Consider the following 16,798-nt stretch of genomic DNA (forward strand, 5'->3'; position numbering starts at 1 on the left):
GAGGAACTGCTAATGTGGCTTGTGTAATGGGACTCAATAGCTTCTCTCAATGGATTTGAAGAGGTGGCACTTTCTTGTTTGTAAGTACATGTAATGGTGTTGTCAATAGGAAACCTTCAGTTTTCTTCCTTTGTTTTGGGTTGTGGTGGCACATGCTTTTAATCCTAGCACTTGGGAGGCAGAGGCAGGTGGATCTCTGTGAGTTCAGGACCAGCCTGGTCTACAGAGTGAGTTCCAGGACAGCCAAAGCTACACAGAGAAACCCTGATTCAAAAAACAGAAACAAAAACAAACAAAAAGTTTTCTTCATTTGTTATCCAGGGAAGTTGATCCCCAAACTCCTTTCACCTCGTAGAAGGCAGAATGAACTTCTCATAGTCTCTCTTCTGCCTTCTCCCTTTACTCCCAAACTCTGCTCCAGAAAGAGCAACTTGCACCTGTTTCCTTCTTACCATCCCCCAACCTTGACAGCCTCCTATCATCAAAGGCAGAGAGGCAGATTTTTTCTAGTCCCTCCCCCACTCTTCCTTTTTCTTAATACCCATGAGTCCATTGGTGGAGGGTAGTGCTCACCCTGGCTGATCGCTCTGTGACTTGCCTCTATTTGTTGGATGAATTCCTCTGGAAGATGGAACACAACGGCATTCTGGTTGGTCTGATACTGGCTGCTTTTCTCCCTCGAGGTAAGTGAGGCATCTTCAGCTGTGTGGCAGAAGGGACCTGAGAGGGACATTATCACTGGAAGAAGTTCACTAGAAAGCGCATCTCAATGCTGGCTTTAGTTTACCAGGCAGGGGAGGGTCAGAAGGGCGGGGTGGGGCTACTGGAGTCAAGGCTCACTTTGGTCTTAACGGTATCTCTAAAGGCCTGGGACCAGACATTTTCTGGAAACAGTTTCACATTGCATATGCCTGGGCCTAAAGCTGGTAATGGAAGAAGTTATGCCCATTGCATCTTCTAAGGAAAATAGCCTTCTGAAGTAGGATTCTGGGTCATTGGCCATCATTATGTGACCACTCGGAGCTACAGCTCAAAATTAAGAAGCGATCTTAGAGAAAAGTTAGCTTTAGCTGAGTGGAAAGGACAGACAGGGAATATATTACATCAAAGTCAGTAGATACCAGCTCTTCTCAGTTTGTTCACTTTTAAAACAGAAAATAGATAGCTCAGGGGTAGATCTCTTAGATGCAAGAGTACAAACCAAATCACCCCCAAAATAACCCCAGAAAGCTCACATCTCAGGAACTCATCCCCAGGAAACTGGGTAAAATGGTCGCTCTAAAAGCTGTCCTAGCCACCAGAGATTTCTACTGGAAATAACTCCAAAGAAGGCAGGAATATAAGAGGAGAAGAATTGTATGCACTTATGTCTTCTCTAACATGCTCATACCCACTCCTGCTTCTGAGGCAGGGGGAGCAGCCATTTTGGAGTTTTGGAGGATGCTTTTGCATTCCTATTGGTGGTTAATCTCAAAGACACACAAACTTCATCTTTGCTGCCGCTGGCAGCAGACATGGCAGTGCCTTGTGGCCTGTGAGATGTTCTTGGTTGTCTGGGAAGGGCCACTGTGCTCATCTCTGGCTCCCTCGCCAAGACTTGACTTATACGGAACCTCAGAAATGGATTTGATGTGCTCTTCTCCTTCTCCTCCTCATTCTTCCTTCTTCCTCTTTTCCTCCTCTTCCTTCTGCTTTGGTGGCCCTTTCTCCTTAAGCAAATGTGGCACTAAGGTAGGCTAGAAAGACAGGAAAAAGTATAGAGATACAGAAGGGAAAGGAAACTTTACCCCTAGAAACTAGCTGAAGCCCCTCACAAGCTCAAGCCTGAGAATTTCAGCACAATGAACATTTGCTGTGAAAGTTGCCCAGTTGCTATTATTTTCCTATATAGGTATTTGGTGTTAAAATAGCAACAAGGCAGTCTTAGTGCCTGAGTGTATGCAACCTTGGGGTAGGGCATCACAAATAAAACTCTGCTTTGTTTACAGTGACGCTCTCCTGCCTTCTTGAATCCCCAATTCTAGACTCAAGATGCCCATACCAACTACCCTGTGAATACATTTAGGTTTCTTAGCAACTCTATGGATAGGAACTTCAAAATCCACCAAAACAGTGGGTACAGCTTTTTATAAAGACATGGTGCATTTCTTTTTGGAGGGCCTCTTTCTCTTAACATACATGCTTAAAATCTACATTAAAATATCCTTATACTAATACAATGTTAGTAAATTACTTTAAGATAAACCCCAATTTGCTTCATTAATGGTTCATCCTAAGATTTTCTGTTGAAGGAGAAGATCCGGGTTTCACTTGAGTAAAATTTCCTCAAAGATTAAAGGAACCCCTCAGATTGCTGCGGGCAACAGTGCATGTGTCTCTGTCCCAGCTGCTGCTGACAGAACTACTATTTATTATTTTTTTATGGGATATCAATGTGTAGCCCAGGCTGGCTCTTGCTGTCTCAGGCTTTCTGCCTCAGTTTTCCAAGTGCTGAGATTACGGACACAAATCACCATGTCAATATTGGCAGTACTGGAGAGTGAATCTAGGGCATTGCGCATGCCTCTACATTGAGCTACATTTCCCCAGTGAATCTTCTTACATGAGCTTTGCCCTGGGAAATCTGGATCACTAGGCTGGTAGTTCATACAGATTATCTGTGTCCCAGTGGTCAATGGCTCTGGAAAAGGCTTTCATAGTGAGCATCTTGTTACCCTGGCAGATCCCGGAGTGGAGATAACAGAGAAGGAAGATGAGAAGTTGAAGTGAGAGAGTTATGGGCTGGGAAGAGGAATTAGAAGACTTTAGTATAAAAGGCACAGTTTCCAGGCTAAGAACATCCTTCTGCCTTCTCAGGTCTCTTGGGGGAGCCCAGAGGTCTAATTGGTGGTCTGAACTTATTTTCAGGAGGTTCTTGGGTCAACCCAGCTTCATGGTTTTCTCTTTTGCCCCCAGGTCACTCAGGATCCGTGTCCTGTTGTAATAAAATAGTTTGACCAAAAGCAACTTAAGGGAGGAAAAAAATTATATGGCTTACAAGTCCAGGTCATCTATCTTTAAGGGCAGTCAGGGCAGAAACTCAAGCAGGAGCTCAAAGTAGAATTCAAGGAAGAACACTCTGGCTCCTTTGCTGGCTTATGTTTATATAGCTAGCCTTCCTTCCTTCCTTCCTTCTTTCTTTCCTTCCTCCTTTCCTCTCTCCTTCTCTCCCTCCCTTCCTGCCCCCTGCCTTCCTTCCTCCCTTCTTCCTTCCTTTTTTTTTTTCTTTTCTTGAGACAGGGTTTCTCTGTGTAGCTTTGGAGCCTGTCCTGAAACTCAGTCTGTACACCAGGCTGGCCTTGAACTCACAGAGATCCACCTGCCTATGCTCCTGAGTGCTGGGATTAAAGGCATATGCCACTACCACCCAGCTACAGCTAGTTTTCTTATAAGGCCCAAACCCACCTGCCCAAGGAATGGTGCCACCCACAGTGGTCTGGACTTCCGTGCATCAGTAAGGCAATCAAGACATTCCCTTATACTAGACATGTCCACAGGGCCAATCTGATGTAGGCAATCCTTCAACTAGAGACTCTCATTTTAGGTGACTTTAGGCTGAGGTAAGCAGACAGTTAAAGATAATCTGGACAATCTGTTTTCTGCAGTTCTTGGAGAACATCCTGAAGTCTTCCTCTGGTCACTTCTGCCCTTTTCACTAGGAATCATATCTCTTACTACACAAGCATGCACTACAGCAGAATGGTGGGTCAGCTGCACACCAGAGAGCTGCTCTGATTACGGTGTTTTCCCTCTTAGGGAGCTCCTTCAAGATAACAGTGACTGAACACGAGGACCAAGTATTTGTGCAATGCAATACCAGCATTGTACATCTAGAGGGAACGGCAGAAGTATGGCTTGCGAAAAATAAAACCCTGAACTTGGGAAAAGGCATCCTGGACCCACGAGGGGTGTATAAGTGCACTGGGACAGAGGAACTGGCAAAAGAAGTGTCTACTCTACAAGTATATTACCGAAGTATGTGCCTTCTGGACCCACTGGGATGAAATCATGGGCTCTCTAGATGTGAGAGCATTTTGGCTAAAAATACACTATGGTGAACCTATTTATTCTGTAAACAAGCCAAGGGCACTCATGGTGAGCGGAACCAGATTTATCAGGGAGAATTTGACTAAGACAGGCAGGAGGCAGGGGCTGGCTTGGAGTGGGGCTTAGTCCACACGTTAGTTAAAGGCCCATGAAGGTGAAGTTACATCACGTGTCTCTTCAGTAATTCCTTGGGAAGAGGGTGGAGATGGAAGTAGCAAGGTCATCACCATCTCAGTGAATGTGAGAATGGGGAACCTAGGGTCTTTCCAGAGTCAGAGATGGTTCTCTGATCTTGAAAACTTTCTTCTCCCCCACAGTGTGCCAGAACTGTGTGGAGCTGGACTCAGTCACCGTGGCTGGCGTTGTCATCACTGACCTCATTGCCACTCTGCTCCTGGCTTTGGGAGTCTACTGCTTTGCGGGACATGAGACTGGAAGGCTCTCTGGGGGTTAGTGAAAAAGCTCTCTCTCTCTTTCTGGGGATTAGTGAAAAGCTCTCTCTGTGTGTATGTGTGTGTGTGTGCGTGTGTGTGTGTGTGTGTGTGTGTGTGTGTGCATGTGTGCATGTGCTTGCTCGCATGTGTATGAGCTCATGAACTCACTGAAAGATGAGGCTGGAGGTAGGGTTGGCTTCACCTAGTCCCTAGGACTCATACCAAAGGGGGCTGAAGGAACAAGTGTGCCCATGATGCTCATGCAGACTTCTGAGGGTGAGGGAGTGTGATTGGCTTCGGTCCCCTGCAGTGTTCACAGGTCTCGCTGTCTCATCTTCCCCAGTGCCCAATGACTCTCTTCCCTTTCTTCTAGCTTCGGACACTCAAGCTCTGTTGAAGAATGAGCAGTTGTATCAGGTAAGCCCTGAGGGAGGAGTCAAGAATGGGAAAAGGGAGTGAGGACTAAGGGACCTGACTGGACGGGTATGAGATGTGTGGAGAGTACCGGGGCGGGGGCTGGGGAGGGCAGTAGTGGCTGATCCTTGGATGTCTGGAGAAGTCAGGCGTGAGTGCTGAGAAGAGCTGAGTCAGGTGCTGACTGGGCGTGGTACTTCTCATCTCAGCCTCTCCGAGATCGTGACGATACCCAGTACAGCCATCTTGGAGGGAACTGGCCCCAGCACAAATGATCCGGAGACTGCGGCTTCTCAGAGTGTCATTATCAAGTATACCTTCTCTCTGTGCTCCACCAATAAAGGTGTGCTCTTTTAGTAAGCAGGCACCAGTGTTTTTCAAGGCATGGATTGGAAGTCCTCCTAGCTTGGCTGGGATCTTGCCCACCTGTGGTCTCCCTTCAGCACCACCTTTCCCCAGTCCCATACATGCAGTATGATGGACAGTTTCCTGTCTATCCTGTCCCACCTGTGTTTCTAACCCTGTGGGTTTCCTGTGGGGAAGGTCAGCCTAGACACTCTCCTTCAGCTGCACATTGGTCCCAGTCCCTATCACAACAACTCTTTGGGGTTTTGCTGCCTTACCACAGCTGAGGGCAGGCTGCCGTGTTTAGAAGCGGAGCCACAAAAGTTTCCATGACATCTTTAATGGGGATGGCAGAGCACCAAAGAGTATTGGGACTCAGAGGGTGGGAGGGGAGTGGGGGACAAAGAGACAGGGAGACAGAGAAAGCGCTATCGGGCATATAGAACAAGCACCTTTAACTGCCGAGACATCTTGCCAGATCTGCAATCCCAAATTAATTAATAAAGAACATAATGAATCCAAGTTATTTCTGGCAGTACTTGCCTGTCTTGCACTGTGCAAATGCATTCAGTTTTGGTCCTGAACACACAGCATTTACACTAGTATTGGTCCACTGTCAGGCTACTCAGCACCGATAGACATTTCGTGAAACGCCTTGGCTCAAGTTTGAGACTCCCGTATGTTATGAATTTCACTGTTCTTATTGTACATACAGTTTCCTGTTATTGTAGAAATGCAGTGGTTTCATATGGAAACAAAGACTTCTAATATTTTCCCATCATCAAAGTATCAAATGAGTACATATCAGTACTGTGCTTGAGCTGCTGGTTGAGTCTCAAAAAGAAAAGTTAAATAAATTTTGGCTTGAGATCAGGACAGAATTTTCAACAAATTTTGAAGTGACCCTAAGTATGCTTTGCTATTTTAGAGTACATATTTATGTAAAGTGATGTTCTCAGCATTGACAATAATAAAATTTTTAAAAATTGGAGATTGAGCTTCATGTAGCCCAGGGTAGCCTCCAACATATTATGTAGCTGAGGGTGACCCGCAGTTTTTACTTTTAGAGTGTTGTGATGATAGGCACATACCACACTTCGTTTTTGCAGTGATGTGGATCAAACACAGGAAGGACTTCATGAATACTAGGCAAGTACTCTACCAACTGAACTACATTCCTAGCCCTAAAAGATAAACCCTAAAAAATATTGATGATGTTATAGACAGCTAAGATTTAATTCTTTATTCAACAATAAACAAGTATATTCATTTTCATCTTAAAATAAAGATGTCTTTATTTTTAACTAAGTGTATATGCCTGCTTGTGGGTTTGTGCATGTGACTGCAGTACCAGCAGGGGCCAGAAAAGGGCGTCTGATATTCCAGACTAGAGTTATGGGTATTTGTGGGCTTGAAGAGGGTGCTGAAAAACATACTCAGTTCCTCTGTAAGACTCCTGGAATCCAGTTGCAGAGAGGGAGGAGTGATAAGAAAATGGGGTCAAGACCAGACTACAGAAACCCACAGAGACAGCTGACCTGAAAAAGGGGGAGCTCATGAACCCCCAGACTGATAGCTGGGAAACCAGCATTGGACCCACTCAGACCCCGTGAACTTTGGGACTTTGGGAGCACATTCTCCATGGAGGGACACTCCCTTAGCCTAGAGCCTAGACCCTATTCCAAATGACTTGACAGATTTTGATGATCCCTCCTGGAAGGCATCACCCTCCCTGTGGGGTGGTGGGGGAATGGGTTGGAAGGGGGTTGGGGGGGTGGGAATGAAGGAGAGGGAACTGGGATTGATATGTAAAATAAGAAAAATAATAAATATATATAAGTAAAAAAAAAAAAAAAGAAAATAAGTGTTCTTAATCACTAACCCATCTCTCCAGACCCCATCTTTCACCTCTAATAAATGGTAACACACATGTATACAAAGAATTGTTTTAATTTTTGTAATTAAAAAATATTTGCACATGCCGTGCACACATATAGAGGTCAGAGAACAACTCTCAGGAGTTGGTTCCTTCCTTCCATAATGTGGGGTTTCAGGGGCTCTATCTTCAGATTTGGCAGTACACTTCTTTATAAGCTGAGCCATCCTGCTTATAATTTATTGTTGGTAAATATTTTGTTTGTATACCTGTTTTATATACCTATTTACCCAGGGTTGTGTAAAAAAATTCTTAAGCAAAAGGGGACCTCAAGTAGAAAAAAATGTAAGAAGCCCTGAAATATTCTTTATTATATTATATTATCCAAGGAATGCATCTGTTTAATTTAGGCTGTGAAATTTATTGACCTTAAAGTTGTCATACTGTTATGGACTTGCATATCTGTGCCCCTCTCATTATTTTATTTATTTTTTTATTTTATATTTTTTTGCCCCTCTCATCATCATTATTATTATTATTATTATTATTATTTGTAGACAAGCTCTCTTTATATATCCATGGCTGGTTTGGAACTTGCCCATGGTGTAGGCAGGCCTTAAACTTGCGGCAATCCTCCTGCCTCTCACTCCCAAATATTGAGATTACTGGAGTGTACTGCCATGCCCAGCCTTATTTCATTGTGTCCCCCAATTCTGGTGTTGATGGTATTGCAGATGGAGCCTTTGAACAGGGTGAGATGCTGGGGACCCAGCCCTCCCAAACGGGGTTGGTGCCTTTGCCAAGAGGTTTCTGAGCTAGGGCTCACCTCTTCTGCTGTGCAGCCTCCAGCTCTTCCCAGTGCCTTGTACTATGAAGTTGTAGCAACTATTTCCAGCTCTGGTAGCCACAAAGCTTCCTCCATACCCTTCCAAGTACCTCCTATGTTCTGCATACGTTGCTCAGTCTTCAGCTAAAGTTGGGAGGGGCTCCTCTTCGAAGACCTCTGTGCTCTCCTGAAAAGCTACAAGCCTCACCCTCTGTCTCTGCCTGCTTGCTTCACAGAGGTCTCTGGACTCTGCATGGTCCTCCCACTCTGTGCCACGGCATGGAAGCTCTTTTTCAGGGTTCACCTTGTTTCCTATTTCAGGGCACACTGTCTATTGTAGCCTATTGTCTACCTTCTTAGACATTACAATTTTAATCTGTCTGCCTCATGTTTTAACGCCCCAGATGGGAGGTCAAATTCAATGCTTCGTGTCTTTCCTTTAGTCCACATCCCTTCTTCCCACTGTGTCCCTGCACGTGGCACCTACTGTAATTCTCTGGTCCCCTTGTAAGGTAAGGTGCATTCTTCCTGTCCCCCGAATTCCACTTACAGCCTGATATCCCTGTGACCTGACATTCCCTGAAGGAGGTGCATCTGGGCTGAAGACTCTACTAGCCGATTCTCGCTCTGTGACTGTGGAGAGTTGCAATGCTGCAGAACTGGCACCCCAGTTATCTTGGGCCATCAACAGCCCAGTAGCTTCCTTCAACCTCAACACTAAGAATGTCATCAGATTGGATCTAAAATCTAGAAATTCCTTTCTTGTAGCTTGTCTACCTGCTGTTTTCACAAAGCATTTGGTAAATGCATTCATTTGTGGCTTTATTTTGTTTTGTGACTACAAAAAATAATAACTGCTGGGGTTGGGGAGATGGCTCAGTGGTTAAGAGTGTTTGCTCTGCAAGCATGAGAACCTGAGTTCACATCCCTAGTACTGGTTAGAAAAGCTGAGAATGGCTATGACAGAAACTGGTGGATCCCAAGAGCTGCAGGGCAACCTGGATCAGTGTTCAAGGATGAGGCACTCATATTTGGCTCAGGATAAGTGATTTCTCTCTGTCTCTGTCTCTGTCTCTCTCTCTTTCATTTTATTTATTTTTTTTTAACAGTTCTTACTTAGTTTTTATTCATAATCATAAACTTAACTCTGCAATCCAGCTAGACTTGGAGGGGAATGAGGAAAATATGGAACTCAAACTATTTCAGTGAGAGCAGAGATTACAGGGCATTGCGAGCAGATGGGGTGGGGGATGCTCTCCTGAGCTACAGAAGGAATGGTCTGGTGGGTAAGAAGCCCGCAAGTCAAAAGAATTAGAGTTGTCCACAGTCGGAAATGGTGATCTTCTTGCTGGTCTTGCCATTCTTGGACCCAAAACGCTCCATGGCTTCCACAATGTTCATGCCTTCTTTCACCTTCCCAAAGACCACATGCTTGCCATCCAGCCACTCAGTCTTGGCGGTGCAGATAAAAAACTGGGAACCATTTGTGTTTGGTCCAGAATTTGCCATGGACAAGATGCCAGGACCTGTATGCTTCAGGATGAAGTTCTCATCCTCAAATTTCTCTCCGTAGATGGACCGGCCACCAGTGCCGTTATGGCGTGTGAAGTCACTACCCTGGCACATGAATCCAGGGATAATTCTGTGAAAAGAGGAACCCTTGTATCCAAATCCTTTCTCTCCAGTGCTCAGAGCACGAAAGTTTTCTGCTGTCTTTGGAACTTTGTCTGCAAATAGCTCGAAGGAGACGCGGCCCAGGGGCTCACCATCGGCCGTGATGTCGAAGAACACGGTGGGGTTGACCATGGCTGCAGGAAGAAGCGGCAAGGGACAGTGGCATCTGCAAAGCCTCTCTCTTTCATTTTAAAAGATGTCTGAGAGATTTTCCTGTGGATGAAGAACTTGGGGAAATTGTCCTACCTTAATTAGTGTCCACAATTTGTGCAGGGTCCTGGGAGCAGGTGTGTATGCTACACATGTGTAGGTGCCCAGGGAGACAGAAGGGGGTTTTAGATCCTTTGGAGTAAGTTACAGGCAGTTGGGAGACACCTCAAATGGATGCTGGGACAGAATTCAGATACTGTGATAGAGCAGCAAGTACTCTTCACTATTGAGCCCTCTCTCCCAGTCCTCTCTTTTTTCATTTAAGAAATCGTGTGTGTGTGTGTGTGTGTGTGTGTGTGTGTGTGTGTGTGTGCATGCTCTTCATGGTATACATGTGGAGGCCATGTGAGGGCTAACATTGTGTTTTAAGTTTAAATTACTGTGCTTAAGAGACCTATAAAACACAAATGTCTCTAACCTGTAAGTCCCACTTGCCCAATTTTCAGATAACTTCCTGGAATGCTGGGGGAGTTGAGATGGAAATGGGTCAGGCTCAGTTGAATGTGTGAATGATGGTGGCCATTGCATGTTTTGTTTCTGACTTGTCTCCTATGAGTGTGTGAGTTTTTTGTGTTCTGTGTTCATTGGTTTTGTTTTTACTGTTTCTGCCGTCACCAGCCCCTGGCCTCCACGGCTGCTGCTTGACACCGCTGCTTCGATGACCAGGGCTCAGAATTCCTTATCTCTGAGCCTTCTGGTCACTAAATTCAGTTTAGCAGGGATTCAAAAGTCTTTTGACCTGGATAATATTAAAGTTGTTTTATGTTGTTCTACTATATTGAAAAGTTGGCTCTGGAATTGGGTTATGGCTCTCCCTTCTCTAGACCCAAGTATGCTTATTTAAAAGTTTCGTCTCTGTCAGGCAAGTAACCTGATTCTATGAAAGAGAAAAGAGAGCAAAGCAAAACAGCCAAAAAATAGATTATAGGTTTCATTTAACTGCTTAAAACTTTTTCTAAGATATAAACCTTATCTCGAGACTTTTAAGGCTATTGCTGGGCAGTGGTGGTGCACACCTTTAGTTCCAGCACACCTTTAATTGGGAGTCAGCCAGGTGGATTTCTGTGAGTTTGAGCCCAGCCTGGTCTACAGAGCAAGTTCCAGGAGAGGCTCCAAAGCTACATGGAGAATACTTGTCTCAAAAAACCAAGGGGGGGGGAGATTTTTAAGACAATTATATAAACTTTCTGTACTTCAAGATTTATAAGTTTATTTGGTATGGTTAAAAATGGTAAAAATATCTGTAATGAAAGTTAACTTAAAACTAGATGGGTGGTGGTGCACACCTTGGGAAGATCTGAATTTGAGGTCAGCCGGTTCTATGGAGCCAGATCCAGGACAGCCAGTTGTCATAGTTAAGGTTTTTAGTGCTGTGAAGAGACACCGTGAGCACAGCAACACTTATAGTGGTAAACATTTAATTGGTATAGTGGAAAACATTTAATTGGGGTGGCGGCTTACCGTTCAGAGGGTCAGTCCATTATCATCATGGTGGGACATGGTGGCACACAGGCAGACACTGGTGCTGGAGAAGGAGCTGAGAGTCCTGGCTCTTGCAGGTTACAGAAAGTGGTCTGGGATACTGGGAGTGGCTTGAGCATATTTGAGACATCAAAGCCTGCCTCTACAGTGATATACTTCCTCCAGCAAGACCACACCTACTCCAACAAGGTCATACCTCCTAACAGGGCCACTTCCTTTGGGGGGCCATTTTCTTTTAAACCACCACAACAGCCAAGGCCACACAGAGAAACCCTGTCATGAAAAACCAAACCAAACAAACAAAAAACCCAAACCTCATAATAAAGAGGATTGATATAGGTAATCTGAGACAGGATTGCATTGTGTAGCCCCTGTTTGTCCTGGAACTCACTATGTAGACCAGGCTGGCCTTGAACTTACAGAGATCTGCTGCCTCTGCCTTTCAAGTGCTGGTATTAAAGGCTTGCTGCACGAGGAACCATGTTGAACAATGCCATCTTAGGATATAAGCAGCCTGTGGCTTGCTGCAATCTTAGCTACTGCTCCCCATTGGGACGGAGCCAGCCACATGGCTGGCTAGGATTGGAGAGGGTGGTTGACATGTGACTTCACTACTATCTTGATTAAAAGTGACCACATGATATAAACCAACTCAGGAGGCAACAACAGGTCTCCAAAATATTTATTAGGATGGAGTTTATAATTCTTGTCCTGAAGACAAAGTCACAAAAACAAGGTTTATGAAAGATACGGTTTAAAAACAACACTTGTTTAATAAGGTCTTAAAGCTGCACCTCCATGTGCTCCTATAGAAGAATTACCTTGTGCTGGCAGTCAAGCTTTGGAATGTGAGAGTCACTCAGGTGGTATTGGTTTTAAAGTCATGAATTGGTGTTGGAGAGAAGCTGAGGCATGGCACCATGTGGCAGGGCTGGAGTTCCTAAGCAGAGCCCAGGAGAGGCTATTGCTGAGAACCTAGCAGTTTTGGAGACACCTGTGCCATGTAATGGCCACTAGAAACAACAGCCAAAATGAAATGGAGCTGGCCTGAGCCCAGAAGACATGCTATATGTGCTGCACAGGGCAGAGCCAGAGAGGTGACCAGACCCCCTAGGGGAAGCCCAGAGCATGTGAGTGAATCTCAGATGTTAAGCATTGAGTTGTTTGCATTGTTGAAATTTGCTTTTGCCTTGTATGGACTGTGGTTTTGCCCTGTTTCTTCCCTCTTGAAGTAAAGAATTACTTTATTTTTTGATATTATAGGAGCCCGCAGTTGAGAGATTTTGACCTTAAAAAATTTTTTTAGAGTTTTACGAAAATAAATAAATAAATAAATAAATAAATAAATAAATGGATATTTACTTAAGTATTTAAATTTATAAGGCTATGACACATTTTAAGTTTATAAAATGTTATAGTACTATAGTATAGTATGAAGTATAGTATTAATATGTAATCTTAAAAAATAAGTAAAAGGCTAAAGAGTTAGGGTCACAGCTATGAGCACTAACCAATAAACATCAGAAGCTGGGGTATTCCTATCTTATGATTCAGCCAGACAGACCTAGGAAGTCTGGCAAAGAGCCTATAAAGTCTTTCAGCCTAACAGAGACTGACTTAAGAAAGTGTGACTGGCCTCCTTGTCTTTGCTAACTTTGTTGAACTTTAGAATTCTTGATAAACTGAATCATACAATAAACTGTGATATTCTGTAATGGTGAACCACGGATCGACCAGGAAAGTAAAGTTGCCAGTCTCCCCATATTTATGATTTAAAGTTTTATTTTGAGACTAAAAGAGTTTCAATTCAAAAATTGTTATTTTTTTAAGGCTATACCTGACAGGGGTAAAAGTGCAAATCTAATCTTAAAAAGCTATTAACTTATTATAAATTATTAAACATGACTAAGACATGAAAGTTAATACTTAGTCACGTGAGTAAATGATTAAATTCTTTAGTGTGTTCATTACTATACTTGTACTAATGTAATTAGTTACATTAGCACCCCATATATTTTCAAGGTTACACCTTAAGCAAACAACTAAAAACAAGTTAAGTTTGTTTAAAATCAGGTATACTTAATGGTCCTCACATTCCTTGGAGATCTGCTGAATATGGCATCTAAATTGTTTAATGGGAAAAGCTTCCTGTGGTAGATAGAAATGCCAGCTCTTAGTGACAGCCCTAAGATCTCCAAAGAAGACTGATGGGCACAGACCTGGATTGCCATGATGCTAACCACTAGGAAAAACTTCCCCAATGACTCACCTTCTTCCAGGACCCTGCACAAACTGTGGATAGTGTTGGCTTGACTGCCCTGCCTTGCCTAAGTCAAGTTAGGCTAATTTCCCCAAGTTCCTTATCCACAGAAAAATCTCTCAGACCCCTGGGTCTGGCAGCCAAAGGATTAAAGGCTTATGCTGTCCTGTGTAGCAGCTGAATACATAATGCTGTCTTGTGTAGTAGTAAAAGACCTATGACCTCTACCCCTGCCCCCCAACAAAGCCATTAGAGACTATGGGAGCCTACTAGAGTAATTGTCCCAGTAGCTTGTAAGTCTCTGTCATTTTAATTGATTCAGGTGCCATTTAGTGTGTACTTCCAGCTATAATTTATCCTCAGATCTCTGATGGCATTGATGGCTAAATGTAGCTTTGTCACTTTGGCAGTAATGGGCAATCAATTCCTTCTCCCAAGGCTGCAGCTACCATGTTAGTTTATTTCATACATATAAATCAGGTCTTGCTTTTTCCAGAGCTCCTAGGTCTCCTGCTGAAAAAGGCAGACAGACTCATCTTGCTAACAGGCTTTATATTAAAGGGTAAACAGGCTTCAGGTGTAACTTTTTACTATTCCTTTACTTAAAAGAACTTGCTTTGCAATAGCTGCTCTCAGTAATTAACTACTTGTGTGTCTCCTGATAAATGGTTAGACAGAAAGAAAAGGTTCCAAGCTTAAATAAGTTCTGAAGTCTAAGGAAGTGATTTAAGGTATATGAAAAATGAGAAATGTTTCAGATTTCTTTCCTTCTTATAGTATTATTATACTGAGATCTTAAAAGTTCAGTTTTAACATTGATCAAGGGAGTTCTGATAAGCTGGTAAATCACTCACTGTTATTATCTGTCACAAGCTCAAGATTTTAAATTTCCTTCGGGTGTCTTCTTCTAAGTATAAAATTAACTCTGTCTAATCTATATATATTGAGCCCCCTGGACATAGAAAAGAATATTCATACTTTGCAACCCAAAGCCATAGCTTTTGCTATGACTTGAGGGCATTAGTCTACTCCAGTTGTTTTCAGACACCTGTTAGCTGTTTTTTCTACAATGTGGATTTTAGTACCGATTACAAACAAAGGTAAACTTCTGTCTCTAGTTTGTATCTGTCTCTAGTCTGTATCTGTCTCTAGTCTGTATCTGTCCCAGCAGATTTCTACTCAGCTGACAGACACCATCCAGGAATCAGCTGTGAACCACAAACTATTCCAAATGGCTGTGAGCCCTGGACTTGCTGAAAGCTGATGTGATTGCTCCCAGTCTCTCCAGCTGGGTCAGTGAACCAGATGCTTCTGATGATGAATGCTCCATTGCCTGAATCTCCTCCCAGCCTTTGACTAGCACTCCAGCCTTCCTGGGCCCCAACAATGATGTCCTAATCTTTAGGAAGTAATTACAGAAGAGAGTATGTGGCCCCTTATCCTCTGTAAAAGGCTGGAGTGTTCAGTCAAAAGAAAACTTCCTGGCAGTGCCTATGGCATATCAGGAAAGGTACATGTTAAAACCAGATAGACCCAGATCTATCAACAGATAGATTAATTAGCTGAAACAGTTCCACAGTATGATGGGGCACTTGACCTGCTGTATCTAAAATAACGTTATTGTATGGTTTTAAGAAAAAAAATGTTTCTACATAAACCATTTGGAAATCATTAGAGGTAATCTGGCTGTACTAAAAAAAACTGCAGAAGAAAAAGGACCCAAGATGAGACAAATGACTGGTCCCATTCTCATTCTTGGACTCCTCCTAGATAGTAACTCTGATGTCAGCCATCTCAGAAGAGCCTTTAGCTCTTCAGTTTCTGCTAATTACTAATAACCTTGCATCAGTAATACCTTAACTAGTGTGGTGGTTTGAAAGAAAATGGCACCCAAAGGAAGTGGCTTTGTTGGAGTAGGTGTGGCATTGTTGGAGGAAGTATGTCAATGTGGGTGTGGGCTTTAAGCTCTCCTTTCCTCCAGCTATGCTCAGTGTGGTACGTAGTTCACTTCCTGTTGCCTGTGGGTCAAGATACAGAACCCTCAGGTCCTTCTCTAGTACCGTGTCTGCCTGCACACCATGGTGATTCCCACCATGATGATAATGAGCTAAACTTCTGAAATTGTAAACAAGCCCCAATTAAATGTTTTCTTCAGTAAGAGTTACTGTGGTCGTGGTGTCTCTTTGTAGTAAAGGAAAGAAATCCTAAGACAACTAAATACATAAATGCCCATCTGGGTGCCATTAAGCTGATGGTTAAAGATCCTAATATGAACAGGTACCTACCACAGGGTCAAGGATTTGACTGAGGATACAGCTCAAGCAGGGAATGTGAAAGCTGATGTTATGTTTTAAGTTTAAATTACTGTGCTTAGATCTATAAAACAAAAAAATGCTTCTAACCTGTAAGTCCCACTTGCCCAATTTTCAGATAACTTCCTGGAATGCTGGGGGTTGTTGTTCATGTAAGGTAATGAGCCCCACGTTTTTGCTTCTGTAAACAAGCTTGATTGCCCAACTTTACAGGATATGCTTGATCACAGGTAAGCAGGAGGTACACAGGCAGGATGCATGTCAGGGTGTAGGCTTGCCCTTGATTGTATGAATGTGGGAAGTTGTATCCTTGTGGGTTTTGCCTTTATAAGCCCCTGACTAATATGGCGTGGGACTGTATAATCCTGGGTATAGACCTGGCCAGCATCTATGGTCCTGGTCAGAATTTAGTACAACTTGCTTCAGATTTGTCTCAAAATTTATGGTAGTGGTCTTTTCCTACCTAGTAGGATTAACAGTCTGTGGAATTTATGTGAGCTGGTTTTCTCTTTCTACCACCTAGGTTCTGGGGATCAAACTCAGACCTTCAGGCTTGGTGGCGAGCACCTTTATTTGCTGAGCTATCTTGCAAGCTCTAGAATAAACTGTTGTTTTATTTGGAGCAAGTGCTATGGTTTATACTGACATACTGCCTTCTTTGACACAGCAGCTGCCTTCATCCTGTAATACTTTGCCTCCACCCCAGGTAGAAAATTCTCAGCTCCATCTCCAACTCCTCTGTCTTTCCAGAGACATATAGGAAGAGAAAGAGCATTGCTTATGGTCACAGTTATGGTGGGTGGGTGTCAGAGTGCTGCAGTAGAAGTAGGGCACACAGGAGGACACGCTTATTTTTTTTTAAAGACAGTTTCTCTGTGT

The 16,798-nt window shown here is 43.5% G+C and overlaps 2 protein-coding genes across 2 annotated transcripts; one reads left to right on the forward strand and one right to left on the reverse strand.

Annotated features, from left to right (window-relative positions):
- Positions 1 to 522: 522 nt before the first annotated feature.
- Positions 523 to 5,294, forward strand: LOC127231639 (T-cell surface glycoprotein CD3 delta chain). The gene is made up of 5 exons (XM_051197310.1): positions 523 to 683; positions 3,796 to 4,014; positions 4,404 to 4,535; positions 4,894 to 4,937; positions 5,144 to 5,294. The coding sequence occupies exons 1-5, from the start codon at positions 629 to 631 to the stop codon at positions 5,207 to 5,209; spliced, it is 516 nt and encodes a 171-aa protein (XP_051053267.1). The 5' UTR covers positions 523 to 628; the 3' UTR covers positions 5,210 to 5,294.
- Positions 5,295 to 9,090: 3,796 nt separating this feature from the next.
- LOC127231640 (peptidyl-prolyl cis-trans isomerase A-like) lies at positions 9,091 to 9,813 on the reverse strand. The gene has a single exon (XM_051197311.1). It carries the CDS (start codon positions 9,785 to 9,787, stop codon positions 9,293 to 9,295), a length of 495 nt encoding a protein of 164 aa, XP_051053268.1. The 5' UTR covers positions 9,788 to 9,813; the 3' UTR covers positions 9,091 to 9,292.
- Between the last annotated feature and the right edge of the window lie 6,985 nt (positions 9,814 to 16,798).

This window comes from Phodopus roborovskii, unplaced genomic scaffold (genome assembly GCF_943737965.1).
Source record: "Phodopus roborovskii unplaced genomic scaffold, PHOROB, whole genome shotgun sequence".
In the NCBI taxonomy this organism is placed as follows: Eukaryota; Metazoa; Chordata; class Mammalia; order Rodentia; family Cricetidae; genus Phodopus; species Phodopus roborovskii.

Excerpts from the sequence above, each read along its gene's own strand:
- LOC127231639 (XM_051197310.1), top strand. The coding sequence starts at position 629 with ATGGAACACAACGGCATTCTGGTTGGTCTGATACTGGCTGCTTTTCTC. Across the intron at positions 4,536-4,893 it reads GACTGGAAGGCTCTCTGGGG|CTTCGGACACTCAAGCTCTG; the intron begins GTTAGTGAAAAA and ends CCTTTCTTCTAG. Across the intron at positions 4,938-5,143 it reads AGAATGAGCAGTTGTATCAG|CCTCTCCGAGATCGTGACGA; the intron begins GTAAGCCCTGAG and ends TTCTCATCTCAG.
- LOC127231640 (XM_051197311.1), bottom strand. The coding sequence starts at position 9,787 with ATGGTCAACCCCACCGTGTTCTTCGACATCACGGCCGATGGTGAGCCC.